The sequence below is a fragment of the Trachemys scripta genome, chromosome 16, assembly GCF_013100865.1.
Source record: "Trachemys scripta elegans isolate TJP31775 chromosome 16, CAS_Tse_1.0, whole genome shotgun sequence".
NCBI lineage: Eukaryota > Metazoa > Chordata > Testudines > Emydidae > Trachemys > Trachemys scripta.
In genome coordinates, this window is record NC_048313.1 from 7,671,629 (window position 1) to 7,686,872 (window position 15,244).

Genomic DNA, 15,244 nt, shown 5'->3' on the forward strand with positions numbered 1-15,244 from the left:
AAGCGGGGGGCGGGACGAGGCCCGCCCAGGGGCCGCACTGCGCAGAAACGGCGGGACAGGGCGCGCTGCGCATGCGGCCAAGCGGCCTCGGCAGGCGGCGCCGCACTGCGCCTGCGCCGGGTTGGGGCCCAGTGCGCCTGCGCCGCGTGTCTCAGTCTACCACGTCCGCACGCTGGCAGCGCAGCAACCCTGGTGGGCGGGGCCCCCTGAGAGCCCCGCCCATCTGTCCGCTCCATAGATTTGCATAAATTTCCATAGAGCATAATTGAGTTTCAAGCAGCACAGTGAGGTGCTGGACTAATAGTAGGAACAGGAACCCCGGCGTCCAGGGGGGGAGCAGTCCCGGCCCCCGGCCAGCTGCCAGCAGAACCCCGGCGTCCGGGGAGCAGGTCCCAGCAGAACCCCGCAGCCCAGGCCCCACCAGGCGCTAGTCCCACTCCCTCAGACCCACATCCACACTGCAGCAGGGTGAGCCCAGCCCAGACTGGTGCCCGCAGGACTCATGCTGGTGTGCTAACAGGAGCCGTGTAGATGTTGCCATGTGGGTTGTCAGTCTCAGGGAGGTGGGGGCACGAGAGCCTAAGTTACATCAGCCCCACTGCATGAGGTTGTGGGGGGACTCCCCTCCCGCACTGTGCAGACACCCAGAAAGAGAAGTTAGCACTGAAATCAGCCGAGGGGTCCAGGGTAGGAGCGTTTGATATAGTGTATTTGCAACACACATCACAATTCTTGGGTAGCATCCTACACACTTTGCAGTGTGTCTATTCCATACATCCCTTCCTCTCCCGTCACCCCAACCCCAGGGGAGGGTGGGGCACAGCAGTTGCTTACCAGCACTGCTATGCTACCCCTTGGCACAGGAAGCAGAGAAGGCAGTATCCCCCACAGGGGGAAGAGAGGGGCAGAACTCAGCAACATTGTCGGTAAAGAGCTTGCTGAGTGAAAGCAGCACAGGGCGGGAAGGATGAAGCAACAGTAGTGAGGGCAGGTGGGTTAGACAGGTCAGACCAGCCGATCAGAAAGCTCCCTTCTGGCTGTGGGATCTGGCGAAGAGCAGGAGCAAGAAGACAAGTGTTAATTAAAACCCTCGGATTTTCTTTTGCCAGGTGACGGAGGAGAGACGAGCAAGACAACAGTGTCTCACGCAACGTCATGGTAGTTTTGCCCCAGGGAGCACAGTCAATGGAAAAACTATTCAATAAAGCACAACGCCCTCTGCAAAACTGCTCGGGGTAAAATGCTTTGAGTATCCTGGGCAGGAGGGAGCGGGTTAGTCTCTAGGCACAAGAGCCGGACATCTCAACCTGGGCCTAGGACTCTGGTCCCTGTCCCGGATTTGCCATGACCCTTCCTTGGGCAGGTCACCGCTGCACTCTGGGTAGCAGTTTATCTGTGAGAGGGGATAACATCCACCGCTGTGCAGCCCTTTTCACATGGAGGCTCTGGAGGTGCTGAGTTAGTCGACAGTACCATCCCTAGCCGCAGAGGACCCCAGACCATGAATCTTCCTTTAAAAGCAAGTAGAGGGATTTCCGAGCAGCAGCGATCCATTAAAGGCCAAGGAGGGATGAGAGGAGTATGTCTTTTTTTATGCTTTATTGCAACAGCACGTCAAATCCTCGAAGAATAACGGCACGTGCCTTGAGTGCATTACACAAATCTCTACTGCCTCTATGGCCGCTGACTACACAACGTAGCCTGTGCGCAGATTTCATTCTCCTTCTTAAAAAAAGTATTTTGCCTCAAACAGTCTAAAAACATTCAGAACACTAACCTTCCTTTCGAAAGCACGACCAAAACTCCCAGAAACGGGTTATGCCAACTTGCCTATTTTGTCTTGGGAGGGGAGGGGAGAGACACACCCAAACTTCCCTTTCTTGGATCCAATGACCCCATCCCCTCCCCTCAGAAACAGCCTCCTCATCTCCGTCCCACAGCTGAACACGTGTGTTTTAACCCCGTTATAAAGCCTCCGGAACCTGCAAAGCGGGCGTTTCACAAGAAAAGTTAGCACTTCAGAACAAACAGGAAGGCCAATACAGGCAACCACTTAAAAACAGATGATAAAATAGAAAAGCTAAAGGGATGCAGTAAACCCACAGCAAAAAAATGCGACAGGATCTCCTTAAGGAGAAGGCCTACATCCAGAGACATTAAACCTCCTGTTGGGCTTAATAAAGAACAGTAGATAGAATTGTTTGGATTGAGTCGGTTCTTCAGCCCAGTGCCTCAGCTGCACCACCAATACAGAGACGACATGGCAGGCTAACTCCGCACTGGGTTTAGGGCAGAGGTGGTCTACAGTGACAACCACATTTAATCAGTTGGCAAGGAAGCCAACGGCAGCCACTCCTCTTTGCTCCGGTGCCACGTCCCGCAGACGCTCCCAGCCAAGACGGAGCATTGCCGGCGGGGGCCTATCCAGCAGGTTACACTCTCTTTAGTAAGATAACCCACTTAGCACGGGCCTAGGGCTCTTTATCCGAATATCTTGCAGCACTCACCAACGGAGGGTGGAGGAGTGCGGCTGCACGCCATGCTCCAGGTCTGTGGGCTGCACGTGACCACCTTAGTCCGGTGCTCCAGCAGGGAACCTCTCTCGGCACCGCCAAGCTTTGTCTGTGAACTCCTAACAGCTGCCCAGCTAGCCTGACAGCCATTGACCCCTCTCCCCCACCCACAGTACCTACTTGGGAGGAGTAACCCCTTTTAGTGAGGGGAAGAGGGGAGCACAAACAGAGCCCTCTGAACTAGCCGGCCCACAGCCTGACAGCCCGTGACTCCCCACAGAACAGGACAAGCTGCCCCTGCCAGATGCTACCTTCTGCCCTAGAGCGGAGAGAGGAGCTTGCTGTCCAGGACTCAGTCCTCAGCCTCTCTGCACAGGCTTCCCCCAGGAGTGGCAGCACCAGCTGCCCCGGTGGTTCTTTGATACAGACACGTGTCCGCTCGGAACGGGGGCCACCACACAGCATGGGAGTGACCCTGGCTCCTGTCCCAGGCTGCATAATGGGCTAGTCTCCCTACACAAAAGAATGTACAGGAGTCCTGCCTTTTAGGAAGGGGAGCAAGACCTGTTGCCTCCCCGTGGGACAGAGACGCTGAGAAGTAATCAAAGCCAGACATCTGCCTTTGTATTTGCACATGTGCAAAATGACTTCCCTGCTGAATCTCTGTGCTACTCAGAACCAAACCTCTCAGCACGAGGGTGCTGAAATCCTGTCAGGAGAGGGCAGTTATGCTGCCCCCTGGAAAGCAAGGCCAGGCTCTAGCCTCTGGGGGTGAGGCCGATTGACTCGGAGCTGGGCAATCCAAAGAGAAACTGGCCCTGTGCAGAACTGTGCTGCTTTTACACTTGAGGGCAACTGCCCAGACATCTGAACAAAGTATCTCCCCATCCCCCACAAACAAAATATTTCTTCTTGAACTGACCAAACAAATCCAGGCCATGCATACTCTTAGCATGTTCCTGGCAGACTCTGGAGCTGCCCACGGACCTGTTCGAATCCATGCCACACTCTCAGGGTGCAAGGGCTGCACAGATCCGGGTGGAAACCCATGCCTGGAACACAAGTGTAATGCTGTACTGGGCAGGCAGGTGGAGTGATGCTAGCCCAGGGACACAAGAGCAGGTGTGAGGACCGAAGGAGAAGAGACATCTCCCGTGGGTCTTAGATTAATACTCTTGGACTGACTACATTCAAACAGACGCCTGCGCAGTGTCCGGGAGCCCTTACGTTTGCTTTTATAGGTTGCTAGGAAACCCTCTTAGACTCAAGAGTTCCAGCAGTGTCCCCACTCCGTATTATCTCTGTACGGAGACCTCGAGACGCTACTTCCTAGATACAGGCAAGAACCTGCAGAGGGAAAAAGATAGAAAAAAAGAATAGAAAAAAGCTTTCAGTGCACTTTAGCGCTGGTGAAAGGCGCTTGGACGACAGCCTGGGAGAGGAAAGCCCTCCGTTAGCCAGAGCCCAGGCTTCTGCCGTGTCGCAGACCCACTGCGGGGAGTAGGGGCGTAGTCTCCAGGACCCATTCTCGCCTGGTCTTCTCTGCTGAGGCCTCCAGACAAGGGGGCGCACAACCAATTGTGATGGTTCTGTTTTGATGTAGGCAGCCACCATGCAAGAATCCCAACTCATTTCACACAGCGGCTTGTGCCCATTGCGTTTAATGGTAAGGAATGAACCAGGAGCAGAGCACACGCACACTCCACTCAAGCCGAGTTGGGTCTAGGCCAGGCGTCCCGATCCTGCCGAAGGAGACAGAGACGGGTCTCTGGGAATCCCCCACACAGGGTTTCATGCACGTAAAGAGAGTGGTAACAACGCAGACAAAGTGGTTTGGACACTAGCGGCTACAGAACCAAACCTTCCAGGCGCTGTTCACCGATCAGTTTGCCTTCTTGCCCAGTCTTTTAAAGACACTAACAGTCCCTGTATTGTCCATCTGAGCGCTATAGATTTCGCTGGTGCTGCTTACCTTAGCGCTACCCAAAGTCCTCTTTAGAGTGACCCTGAACTGCGGTTCAGCTTTGTTCTTCGTGCTGGTGACGCTGCTGTCCTGGGCCTCGGTGGGCAGGGCGGGCTTGCCCAGTCTCTGGATGACGCTGACTTTGGACGCTGATTCCGGCTTCTTTTCCTTCACCGCCAGGCCGGAGCTCTTATTGCCAAGTCGTCGAATGGTCGTCACAGCTGGTTTTGCCTCCGAGCTCGTGGCTTTTGCTTTGATGGTTACTCCTGGTTTGGCACTTTCCTTGCGTAAAGGCTTGGAGAGCTTCTTCAGGACGCCAGCATACTGCAGGACGGAGCAGTCGTCATCACTCTCTGCGGCTTTGTCCTCCTCTGCCTCCAGTGCGTCCCCCAGTCGGCTGAAGACCCCTGTAGGCTGCAATGCATCAAAAGGAATAAAAATGGGGAGGCAGTGTGGCCTAGTGGACTGAGCACTGGACTGGGACACAGGTTCTGTTCCCAGCTCCGCTACCTGCCTACTGGGTGACCTGGGGCAAGTCCCCTTCCTGCGCCGTGCCTCAGTTTCCCCAGCTGTGGGACATTATATAGCCCTTGCAATGTGCTCCAAGATGCACTGACAAAAAGTGCTAGATCAGAGCAAGGGATTATTCTTCTCCTAAAACAGAGCACGGTCGGTAAAATATTCTTCCACTTCGTGTTCATTGGAGAGAGACATACAATTCCGGCGGGTTAATAACCACACAACCACTTGCTCTGACGTAGAACAGGAGATCAGTATCTAGCCCACAGCAGAGATGGGGAAACTGAAGAACAGAGGGGCATGACTAGCCCAAGGTCACCCAGAGGTTGGCGGACAGATCCCAGGATGCCCCAATCCCAGTCCAGCACCACTCTCTGTCTCAGGTTTTGATGTGAATGTGCTGATAGTGACAGGTGTTAAGTGTCAACCATAGAGACCCAAGTCCTCCACCTTCAGAACAGGCAGAGAAGCGTCCGGGCAGGTGCTTCCCCTCCTCTCCCCTCCCTGCAACGTGCACACCATGGCCCAGAGGGGACCTTCGTTTCCGCGGATCATTTACCACCCTCTCTTGGTTAAGGCTGCCAACTGGGCCGCTAAGTATCGTGGTTATTTCTGTGACGCGAGCACCTGTCCACTAGGAGTGGATCCCAGACTGAATCTTTTCACAGAGGCCACAAACAGCCAGGGAGCGGAGGGTCAGTTGCTCGGATTTAAAGCACACCGGCTGTAGCAGAAGTGACCAATGACCCCTTCTCAGCCTTTCAACCGTGGCAGCGGATCCGGAATGAATCAATGTGAAAGCAATGAAGGCGGCTGTGAGAACAGGCACGCTCAGGTTGGGAGCCCAAGTACAGCAGCGATGAGCCACAGAACAGGACCCCAGAGCGGTAACACCGAGCTGGATGAGAAGAAGCTCTGGGACCACCCCCGCAAACATCATTTCTGTCCTGCCTGTGCAAAGTGCACACGCCTGGCTATGACACCAGGAGCCAGACAGTCCCACCCTCATGGTGAGCCATCCCCTGGATTTCAATGGGGCACAGCAAGGGACTTGTGGCCAGGACGCAGGGTGCTCGCAGCCCCTGCCCTCTCTCACTGCCATGGAAACACCCTTCCCTTTCACCTTATTCCCTGTGGTTGTGTCTGCCTTCATCTCAGCTCCCAGCCGGTCAAACACAGACGTCCTGGGCACACCTGGCAGCAGCAAAGACAAGAGAAGTGCTTTCAGGCTTCCACAAGAAGGAAACTGGGGAAGGTTTTAAGAAAACCGCAAGGGGCATCCTGTCGGATGTGAGCAAGGTTCAGCAGGAAATGGTCACCATACCTCTATAAATACATCCCTCCCCTGCCCGTTAACAGCACATGCTGCAAACCCTGCTGCAGACGGTACCCACACTGACATGCCTCTCCCACTCTTCCCTCCAGAGTCTCACAAAGAGCTGCAAAGATGTCACGTGCGCACAGCCCTCCTGACATGCAGCCACCTCTGGAGTGGAGCACAGCAGCCAGGGTACAACATGGTGCTCAACGCTGCAGGAAAGGAGCACTTGGCCAGGATTCTCTCAGAAACCAGCCAGGTGCTCTCAGGCTCTCTGCGGGACTCTCAACAGGACCTTGGCTTTCAGGCCTCCCTTGAAAGTCCCACATACACGAAGGCCTTGTCTAGTGCCCCCCCTTTGACTGTATCAGCATAACTGAGTGTGCACAATCCCCGAATGTGGACGCAGTGCCTGGATGCTTTACCCCAGTACAGCCATTTCCACATGGGACAAGGAATAAGCTGCACCATCCAAGGCACCTCTGTACCACACTAGGGGTTGTATCACACCCGCTAGATCAGACCCCGTGTGTGTGACCCCTAGTTTGTCAGTCTCACAGGCTCGCCCCCCTTCCTAGTCACACGGGCTCGCTGAGTGGGCGTGGAGAAAGAAGTACTGTTCACCTTCCGTTGTAAAAGCGTGTCTTAAGCACCAGGTCTCTGCTCACCACCAACAGCCAGCAAGACATCAGGCTGCAGGCAGTGCAGCTGTAGCCATGTCATTCCCGTGATACTAGAGACCAGGGGAGTGAGAGAGACAAGCACAGAGCTCTTCTTCGGGGCTGGGAAGGGTACCCGGAGCGCCACAGCTAACTACAGGGTGGAACAGATTGGTTAGCATAAGTTGCTAGCATAGATCGTAAGACTGAATGTGCTAAACACTGTTCCACCTTGCACTTTGCTGGGAAAGAGCGTTCCTTTCCCAGACCGTATATGGAGGGCTCTGTGCGGCTCGAAAGCTGGTCTCTCTCACCAGCAGAAGTTGGTCCAATAAAAGATATGACCTCCTCCACCTGGTCTCTCTTGATGCGGGGTTCGTCAGATGGATCTGGGGAAGACAGACACATGCTTTGCCAAGGGGCTAAGAACATACCAGTGGTACCTTTTGCTGCCTGCTGTTCCAGGATTTTCTTAGTCCTGGGCGTGGTACCTTTTGGCATGTTGATGATGTACTTCCCTTCCATCTCCGCGGTTACTCGCCGTCGTTTCACCGTGCCCACCAGGCTCTCGTCCGCTGGATCGCATAATGCTGGGGAAAAGACGAAGGGGAGAAGAGATCAGACTCGGCTAACTCCAAGCTCCCGCGCTCTAGGGATCCCACTCCATCCAGAGGCTCGGTGGCAGAGGAGTCAATATTTAGGGATGGATTAAGGTACGGACGGCGCTGCAGCCCAACAGTCGTTGTGTGTCCTAGAGCTGCTGTGATGCACTCTCTGCTCTCCAGAAAGCCTGCAGAGGCGGCAGCTGCTTGACCTCAGTGCCTGGCAGATCCACTGCAGCTGAACAGATCGGGGAAAGGGACCAATCAAAGACCACTACGGATCCGGAATCCCACGCTGGACTTGGGTCCTTTCCCTGGCGACCACGCTGCACTGCTCAGGAGTGGATTTGGTAGAACTAACTGACGTCTCCACAAGGAGACCTCACTCCAAAACTCCCTTTGCTGCTTCATCCGCGGAACTGGGGCAGGGTTGCAGGCTGCTCTGGGTGTGCCAATCCAGCTAGCTGTGAGGAACCGGAGCTCGGCCGTTTGCTCTGTTGCAGCCTGTCTTCCCAAGAACTAGTCTGAGCTCCCTCTTCCATCCAGAGAGCTTTGGGGAGATCGCTACGTGGCCCTGAAGGTTCCCTGGTCACCACTCCTGCCCAGAGGCCTTTACGCAGCGATTTAAGAACACAGTTGGGTTTATTTCCGTGGCCCTGTTTTTCCACCATATCCCTTTCTTACAGGGCCCAGCTAATAGTGAGGCAAATACAAAACCAGAGTCGCTAGGTGCATTTCAGGGTTGGACTTCGGATTAGAACTGGCAGGAATACCCCCCCAAAGTCGTCGTGCAGATCACCTGAGACCCAGCTGCGCTTTGAGTAGGACTGTAGCATTAGCAGGCCTGCCAGCCGTGGGACTGACACCCTCTATCTAACCAGGTACCATACAGGGAGCCCCCCACTCCCAGGAGAGCTGGGCACTGCTGTTCATGCAGTCCTTGGCTCCTCTGCTGGGAATACTGACAGCCCCCTATTGTTGTTAGTGGTTGGGGTGGATTTCAGCGAGGGGCCCTGGCCTGAGACCCCATTGACGGATTTGGAGTTGCCTGGGACGATCTATGAATTTGATATGCTCTGTATGTTTACTGTTATGCACAAACTGCAATAATTCAGTAACCGGGGGGGAGGGGAGGAAAACAGACGACAGCCCAGATACGAGCCCCATAGCAAACACCCCCAACAATTAACTGTGATATGCTGCTACCCTGCCAAGCCCAGCTTTCCCAGGACTGCGACACACAGTGTGCAGGGGATGGGGAAAGGCTCAAAAGCCTGAAGTGGATTTAAAGAAACATGCTCCCTGGAGGGGAGACAGTTAACAGGGAGAAACTGCCCCCCAACTTCCCCAGGCTGCGGGTGACGAGTCTGCTAGGGTCTCTGCCAAGGGAAGACGAGCCTCTAAGGCAGGTCAACACGCATGTAGGCTTTTTGCTGGTTTAGGCTCTATCCGGGTTCCTCCTGCTGAGATTAAACAATGCTCAGTGCTGGCCACAAGCCCCCAGAGGAACAGCCCTGAGGCTCCTGAGGTCAGTAGCACCTGCTGGGCATAAGCAGAGTGCCGTAGCCTCGTATCCCAGTCTGAGAGTGGGAGAATCGTGAGGGAGTAGGTGCCCTTGGAAGAGACCACAAGAGGGGACAGAGGGGCAGAAATCCCCCTGAACCATGACACCCACCAACAGCCACAAGATGGCAGCACCTCTCGGCTAGGCTGGATCTGAACTGGTGACCTGGAAGTGGGAGGTTATGGATATAGTGGCAATCTTGAGATTCCCCCCTCCCATTATTTAGAGCAGTCATTTACATTTACACAGCACCTTACAGCCCCGTATCACAAAATGGAATCAGTAATCACGCAACCAGACAGAAATCACCTCGCGCACCACTGAAACCCAACCAGCTCTAGGGTGGAGCACAGCAGCTGGTAAGTAGCTCACAGCAACAGTACATAACACTTTAGAATAATGAGAAAAAAAGAGCTCCCAATGCTGCATTTCAAAGGTTTCCCTCATACCTGCTTTTGCGTTCTTCACAGCCATCTTGTTGGATACAGTAACGGAGATTTTGGACGTACTGGTGTCAGGTCTTCGGACAGGGGTAGCAGGTGGCGAATCTCGGCTTAAACTGTTAGCGATCATACGGGTGGCGGCTGGAAGGCAAGAATAGCTGGTGACGAAGCAGAATCAGGCCCCGGTGACGTATTCCTAGCGTACACCATAGAGCAGAGCTCCTGTTCTGCTCCCTAGCTCCCCAAACCCCAGGGCTTGGTCAGGCTGAGAAGGGGCTAGCCCTGCCCCGTTAAACAACGGAGTGGCGCAGAGGACGATGGGTATTACAACTGCTGCATACCCCCCAGTAATGCAGGACAGCCAGCACTGAAGTCATTTGCCAAGCAATTCTAGTACCATATTCATCAAGACAAGAGACTGCATCCTGGGAAGTGAAAAGCCACTGAGAGTGGCCAAAGAGGGTCCCAGACAATGGCACCCTCCTCTGAATACAGAAGAGCAGCCCATAGGAGACATCCGGCCTAGCGGGAATCACCAGACAGACAGAATCAAGCTAGTGCATCTTCTGCTGGGACCTGTGGTCCCCAGGGGCTACACATCAGCACTGAAGATGAAGACAGCTGCCGCGACGCTCCGTTTCGGAGGAGATGGGAGGCTAAGCTCAGGTGTTCCGGAGGGCAGAGAACGGGAAAGAGAGACCTGATTTACGGCACGTGCCGAAGCCCAGGGGCGGTCCCATGGGTCCGTACATACCGCTGTTGGCGTTCCTGCGGAGCTCTGACTGCATACTTGGCTGGTTGGAGGACACCGATTCAGTAGCTGCCTTGCACATCTCCTAAAAGAGACCAAGGCAATTTCTCGTTAGACAGGATTTCAGGTCAACGTTGCTCTCACTGATAGCGTGGAGGCAAAGTCCCAACGCGACATGAAGGCTCCGTTCAAGCGCAGCAAACACCCACATGCTTCTTGCACTCCCCTCGGGATGGTTCTTAGGGCTGAAGCAGCATGGAGACCTGGCTACCTCAGATGGACCGGACGGCTCCGAACAGGCGTCAGAGCCGCTCTCTGCCCAGGGATCTGGCATAGGAATGGACTAATGTCCAGCACTTTCAATTCTTCCCCTCGCCTCTCACGAGTTCAGCATTCATTGGGGCGTGAGCAGTGTCTGGCGCTCAGAGAAAGGGGCCGGAGTCAGAACTCCTGGGTTCTATTCCAAACTCTGCCAGTAACTTGCTATGTGACTCCAGCCAGACGGCCTCACGTTGCTGCCTCGCTTTACCCCATAGACAAAACAGGGGCATAGGCTCCCCTCCTGTCGTCCAGCCTGGCCGTGTGGGTTCAGAGCGGGCGGAGAGCTTTAAACAGAAGGTGCTACGGGAACGCGTTAGGACACTAGGAAGGGTTTCATGGGCTGCCATAGCTTTGAAATTCATAGCTATTAAGGCCAGAACAGACCACTATCATCCAGTCTGGGCTCCTGCACAACAAGGCCCCCAGTGAGTCCTGGATCTAGCCCATTAGCTGGCAACTGAAAGAAAGAAGAATCCACCCTTGAACTGAAGTCCCCAAATCCTGGCGAATCCACCATACCCTTTGGAAAGCTGTCCCGATGGTTCATTACTCTCACTTCCCAATGTGCTCCTGGGGAAATCCCAAAGGGCAGAAGTCACGGAATTTTAGAAAATGTGATTCCTAGAATATTTTACGCCCTGTGGTTCAAAGGCCTGGCACCGAACTCAGGTTGTCCACACAGAAAAAGCCTAGTTGAGCTCACACTGACAAGGAAGCACGTCCCTGCCGTGACCAGTGCAAACTAACACACCGACAGACAGATTACCTGTCTGTAAACAACTTTAGCGTGCTTGAGGATAGCGATAATATCCCCCACCACCGTGATCCCTAGCTCATTCATGATCTCCTTGTTCAGGTCCAGCAGCATGTTCTTCTGGATTCTGTAGAGAACAAAGCATGGAGCAAATACTTCATCAATGGGTAAAGCCTTTCCACGCCCGACACTGGAGGATCTCAAAGCATTTACAAGTGAACTGACCCCCATGAACCCCATGCAAGATAATTAACGTACAAAAAGATCATATCCCAGCTCTGCGATGGAGGGCAGCAGCTGGTAACAGAATGCAGCTACGCTTCACAATGCTGGAAGTGGAAGAGAATCAGATATCCGATTAATAGTTAATGTAACCAATTAAGCAGACTGGAATTTGGCCAGGACACCAGGGCTAATACCCTTTCTTTCTCCTGCAAAATAGATCATGGGATCTTTATGCCCACGAGTGCTGGGAAGCTCAGGGTCAGATCATCTGACAGAAGTCTCACGTGTCACCCCTGCTGGGTGATCAAGGTGCGCTGCTGACAGGCTGGAGCGAAGAGCTATGTCCATTCCTCCCAGGAAAGGCCTATCGGTGCAATGTGAGCTGTCCCCTCGCTGGGGCTGCAGGTGAGGGGCCCGGGACGCTGCACAGAACGATGGGGACTAGAACGGCTAGGAGCAAGGTTCCAAGGCTAGACGGGACCATTGTGACACTAGTCTGACCGCCGATAGAGCACGGGCCAGAGACCTGCCCCACATTAATTCCTAGAGCAGAGCTGTTAGAAAAACATCCCATCCTGATTTAAACGGGCAGTGATGGAGAATCCCCCACGCCCCTGGGGGGCAATTATCCTCCAACAATTAATTGCCCAAGAGACTCTTGAGTGGCAAACTTGTCCCTCCCACCCAGAAAGGAAGTCCCTATTCAACACAAGTGCTGTTTAACTCAACCGGAGACAATTAAGACTTCACACACACAGGGCTATCTATTTACACGTGAGAGGTATTTTAAAAGCAGCCTGTCTTCTCACCAGCACCTCTGTAATGAGGGGAACTGAGGCAGGGAGCCAGGAAGTGAGCTGTTCACAAGCACAGAGGGCGTCCCATGTTTAGAATATACCCCTCTCCTTTTGGGTATTCGAATGACACAAGTCTGTAGCTGAGACTGCGAAGTGGTTTTAGTTCCGTATGTTCATGCCCAGTAAGAGATGGAAAATTGTTGCCCGTGTCTCACAGCAGCCTCACCTGTTATCCACAAACATAACTGCGTAGTTGACAGCAGGGCCCGGAGGAATCCCAGCTTCCTTAAAAAACTGAATCCACTCGGATGTAGCTGAAAGAGGCAAGACACAAAACAGATCCTAAGTAATGTGATTAAACTAAGAGCAGTCTGCTGGGATGCCCTCTAACCGGGCAGAGATCCGACAGGAGCTGCATGCCCCTGGAGTCGTCATCCTGCCAGCCAATACATGCAGTGGCAGTGACAACTGCTTGAGACGGGGGGAAGAGAGAGACAAAAACCAGAGAAATCATAAATCACCACAACGCGATCGCCGGGGGCCAATCATGAAAACACTGCCTATCATGCTGACCAACACGGGCTCATCACTGGCTGGCCTCGTCTGACACTTACATCGTTTACTCATTGGGGCAGGCACCTTCTCTCTGATGTGGCTGTACAGCACCTACCACAAGGCAACTACAATCTGATGCATGGTGGGTCACTTGGATGCATCCCTTGGCTCCTGGCACGTTGCTACCCTGGCCCTCAGGCAAACCTTTGAGTCCCCCAGTGCTACTTGGAGAGTCCTGAGACGCCCACACAGCAGCAGGGTAAATCAGTAGCAAGTAGGTGCCTGCCTTCCCTCCCTCTAGTCAGTTTCAACTAGCTTCAACATTATTCTTTCATGAAGATGTTGGTGTTACTTCTCCGGGGGGAGGAAAAGAATCAGTGGTTGGTTAAATCTTTACCAGCCACAAATTATCCCATAGCTGCTATTGAAAATGCTTCCCGGCAGCTTCCTTATCCATCAAATTCGGAGCCATTTGGAAACACCGAGAGGAGAGAGAAACCTAAACTAAAGCAGCAGATCATCATCGGCTGGTACATTCCGTCGGAAAGCGCGGAATATAGTCTAAGTTCAAGCCTCAGGAAGTAAACTGAGAATGAAACAAAATTCAGAAGTACGAACTCTTCATAATCCACCCTAGAGGTTATCAGAATTGCAGAGGACCCTAAAGAAACAGCAGGACATTATCCTCTCTGTGCAGCACGGGCTTTATCTCTGGATGTCCTGGCCTTTGGAGGTTTCAGTCATGATCGTAATGTCACTTCAGTATCTTTCCTGTGGTTTAGTGCACAGATCCCCGGCACCACATGCCGAGCATTCACAGCTGCTGTCACACATCAGCCCGGCTGCTCATGCACCAGCCACTGAATTCCTCTGACATTTGAAAATGCCACAAAAGTTAACGATAAAATCTGCTCTTCTGAGCGCCTTTACGCCGGGGCTATCGTCTTACCGAGATCTCCATTTACACAAGAAGGGGGATATCTTCAAAAATCAAAATACCATCATTTCAGACTTACCCATGGTAACTGACACCATTGTGGGAAATCCAGAAAGACCCCTGGTGGGGCCTGGCTCTCGCGGCGCTGTCCTGCAATGAAACAACATATCATTAAGGCAACTGCGCTGCACGAATGACGCAGGCAGAATTCCAGTGCTGGCATTCATGGAACCAGAATAGCCCATTACCCACTCCCAGCCCAGGAGTTTAAAGCACAACGCCCCCAGTCTGGTTCTACAATGGGGACTCTTATGACGCAAAGGGATTTTTGACTAGACCACGTTAGGCTCCTGTCCTTTGCCCAGGGCTACAAATACTTCAGTGCTTCTTAAAGAGGCAACTGCAGAGGGCAGAGGCAGCGCCTGGAGAGCGTGCAGACGTAAAGGGGACCATGCTAGTCCGCTTTCTGCATATCCTGTCCCTGGCTCATTACTTAAGGGCATTCTCAGGGTCATGCTGAGATTTCCTTCTCTCCTGCAGCTTGTTTTCCCCTCGAGGTCGTGGTTCTCGGTCGTTATCCGCCAGGTTCTGGTTATCATGGAGCAAATGAACGTCTGCTTGGGACCAGCGCTTCCAGGGGGTTCAGACAGGTGCCCGCTGCTCTGGAACAGCGCATGACGACTTGAGCAGGTGCTTGGGGAGCACGTTCGCTCACCTGGCTGGGACTGAAGAACTATTTCCCTATTAGAGAAGGGGACAGCAATTTCCATGCTTCAGCTAGCGAAGGAAAGTTACCAAATGGCTGGGCTGCGGCCACAGGAATCAATGACTAGAAGCCGCTCACAGAGCGGCCTGAGGCCGGACTCCTAGGCCTGGGAGGGACCTCGAGAGCTCAAGGCAGGAGGGCTAGAGCTCGGCAATCCCCACTGGCTGGTCCCACCAGGATTCCAGCTCGGCCAGCAAGAGCTGCTGGTTTTGTGGGGCCACTGCCTGGGTTCAACCCCCCTGTGCTAGGGACACCAACTGCTCAGTCTAATGCAGGAGAGCAGGACCCCACGGTCTCTGCCCCACAAGCCTCCTCAAATCCCCCTAAAATCCTCAGGAGCCATCTCCCCCTCCACGCGCCGAGTGAGTTCCTCCCCGACAGCCCCCCCAGACTCCCCACAGTCCCAGTGTCTGCCCCCCAAACTCCCCCCAGACACCCCCTCCCCCATAGAGCCTCCTCACCACAGCCCCCACCACCCCCTGACCCCACTTAGAGCCCCCAGCTCCTGCCCCCCAAACTCCCCCCAGACACCAGCTCCCCCATAGAGCCTCCTCACC

General features: G+C 53.9%; 1 protein-coding gene across 5 annotated transcripts; it reads right to left on the bottom strand.

The window, feature by feature from the left end:
* Nucleotides 1-1,582: 1,582 nt before the first annotated feature.
* C16H19orf47 (chromosome 16 C19orf47 homolog) lies at nt 1,583-14,661 on the bottom strand. Of its 5 annotated transcripts, XM_034792192.1 has the most exons (11): nt 14,415-14,661; nt 14,001-14,071; nt 12,656-12,743; nt 11,420-11,534; nt 10,336-10,417; nt 9,588-9,722; nt 7,464-7,562; nt 7,287-7,361; nt 6,119-6,189; nt 4,486-4,890; nt 1,583-3,860 (listed from the first exon to the last, which is right to left on the bottom strand). In XM_034792192.1, the coding sequence occupies exons 2-11, from the start codon at nt 14,017-14,019 to the stop codon at nt 3,843-3,845; spliced, it is 1,107 nt and encodes a 368-aa protein (XP_034648083.1). In that variant the 5' UTR covers nt 14,020-14,071; nt 14,415-14,661; the 3' UTR covers nt 1,583-3,842. The 5 variants fall into 5 exon arrangements, with proteins under 5 accessions (XP_034648083.1, XP_034648081.1, XP_034648082.1 ...); XM_034792190.1 differs by lacking the exon at nt 1,583-3,860 and having other exon boundaries at nt 4,145-4,890; nt 14,415-14,660; XM_034792191.1 differs by lacking the exons at nt 1,583-3,860; nt 7,287-7,361 and having other exon boundaries at nt 4,145-4,890; nt 7,416-7,562; nt 14,415-14,654.
* Nucleotides 14,662-15,244: the final 583 nt, after the last annotated feature.

Excerpts from the sequence above, each read along its gene's own strand:
- C16H19orf47 (XM_034792189.1), bottom strand. The coding sequence starts at position 14,088 with ATGTTGTTTCATTGCAGGACAGCGCCGCGAGAGCCAGGCCCCACCAGG. Across the intron at positions 9,723-10,335 it reads CCGCAGGAACGCCAACAGCG|CCGCCACCCGTATGATCGCT; the intron begins GTATGTACGGAC and ends CTTGCCTTCCAG. Across the intron at positions 4,891-6,118 it reads ACACAACCACAGGGAATAAG|CCTACAGGGGTCTTCAGCCG; the intron begins GTGAAAGGGAAG and ends GATGCATTGCAG.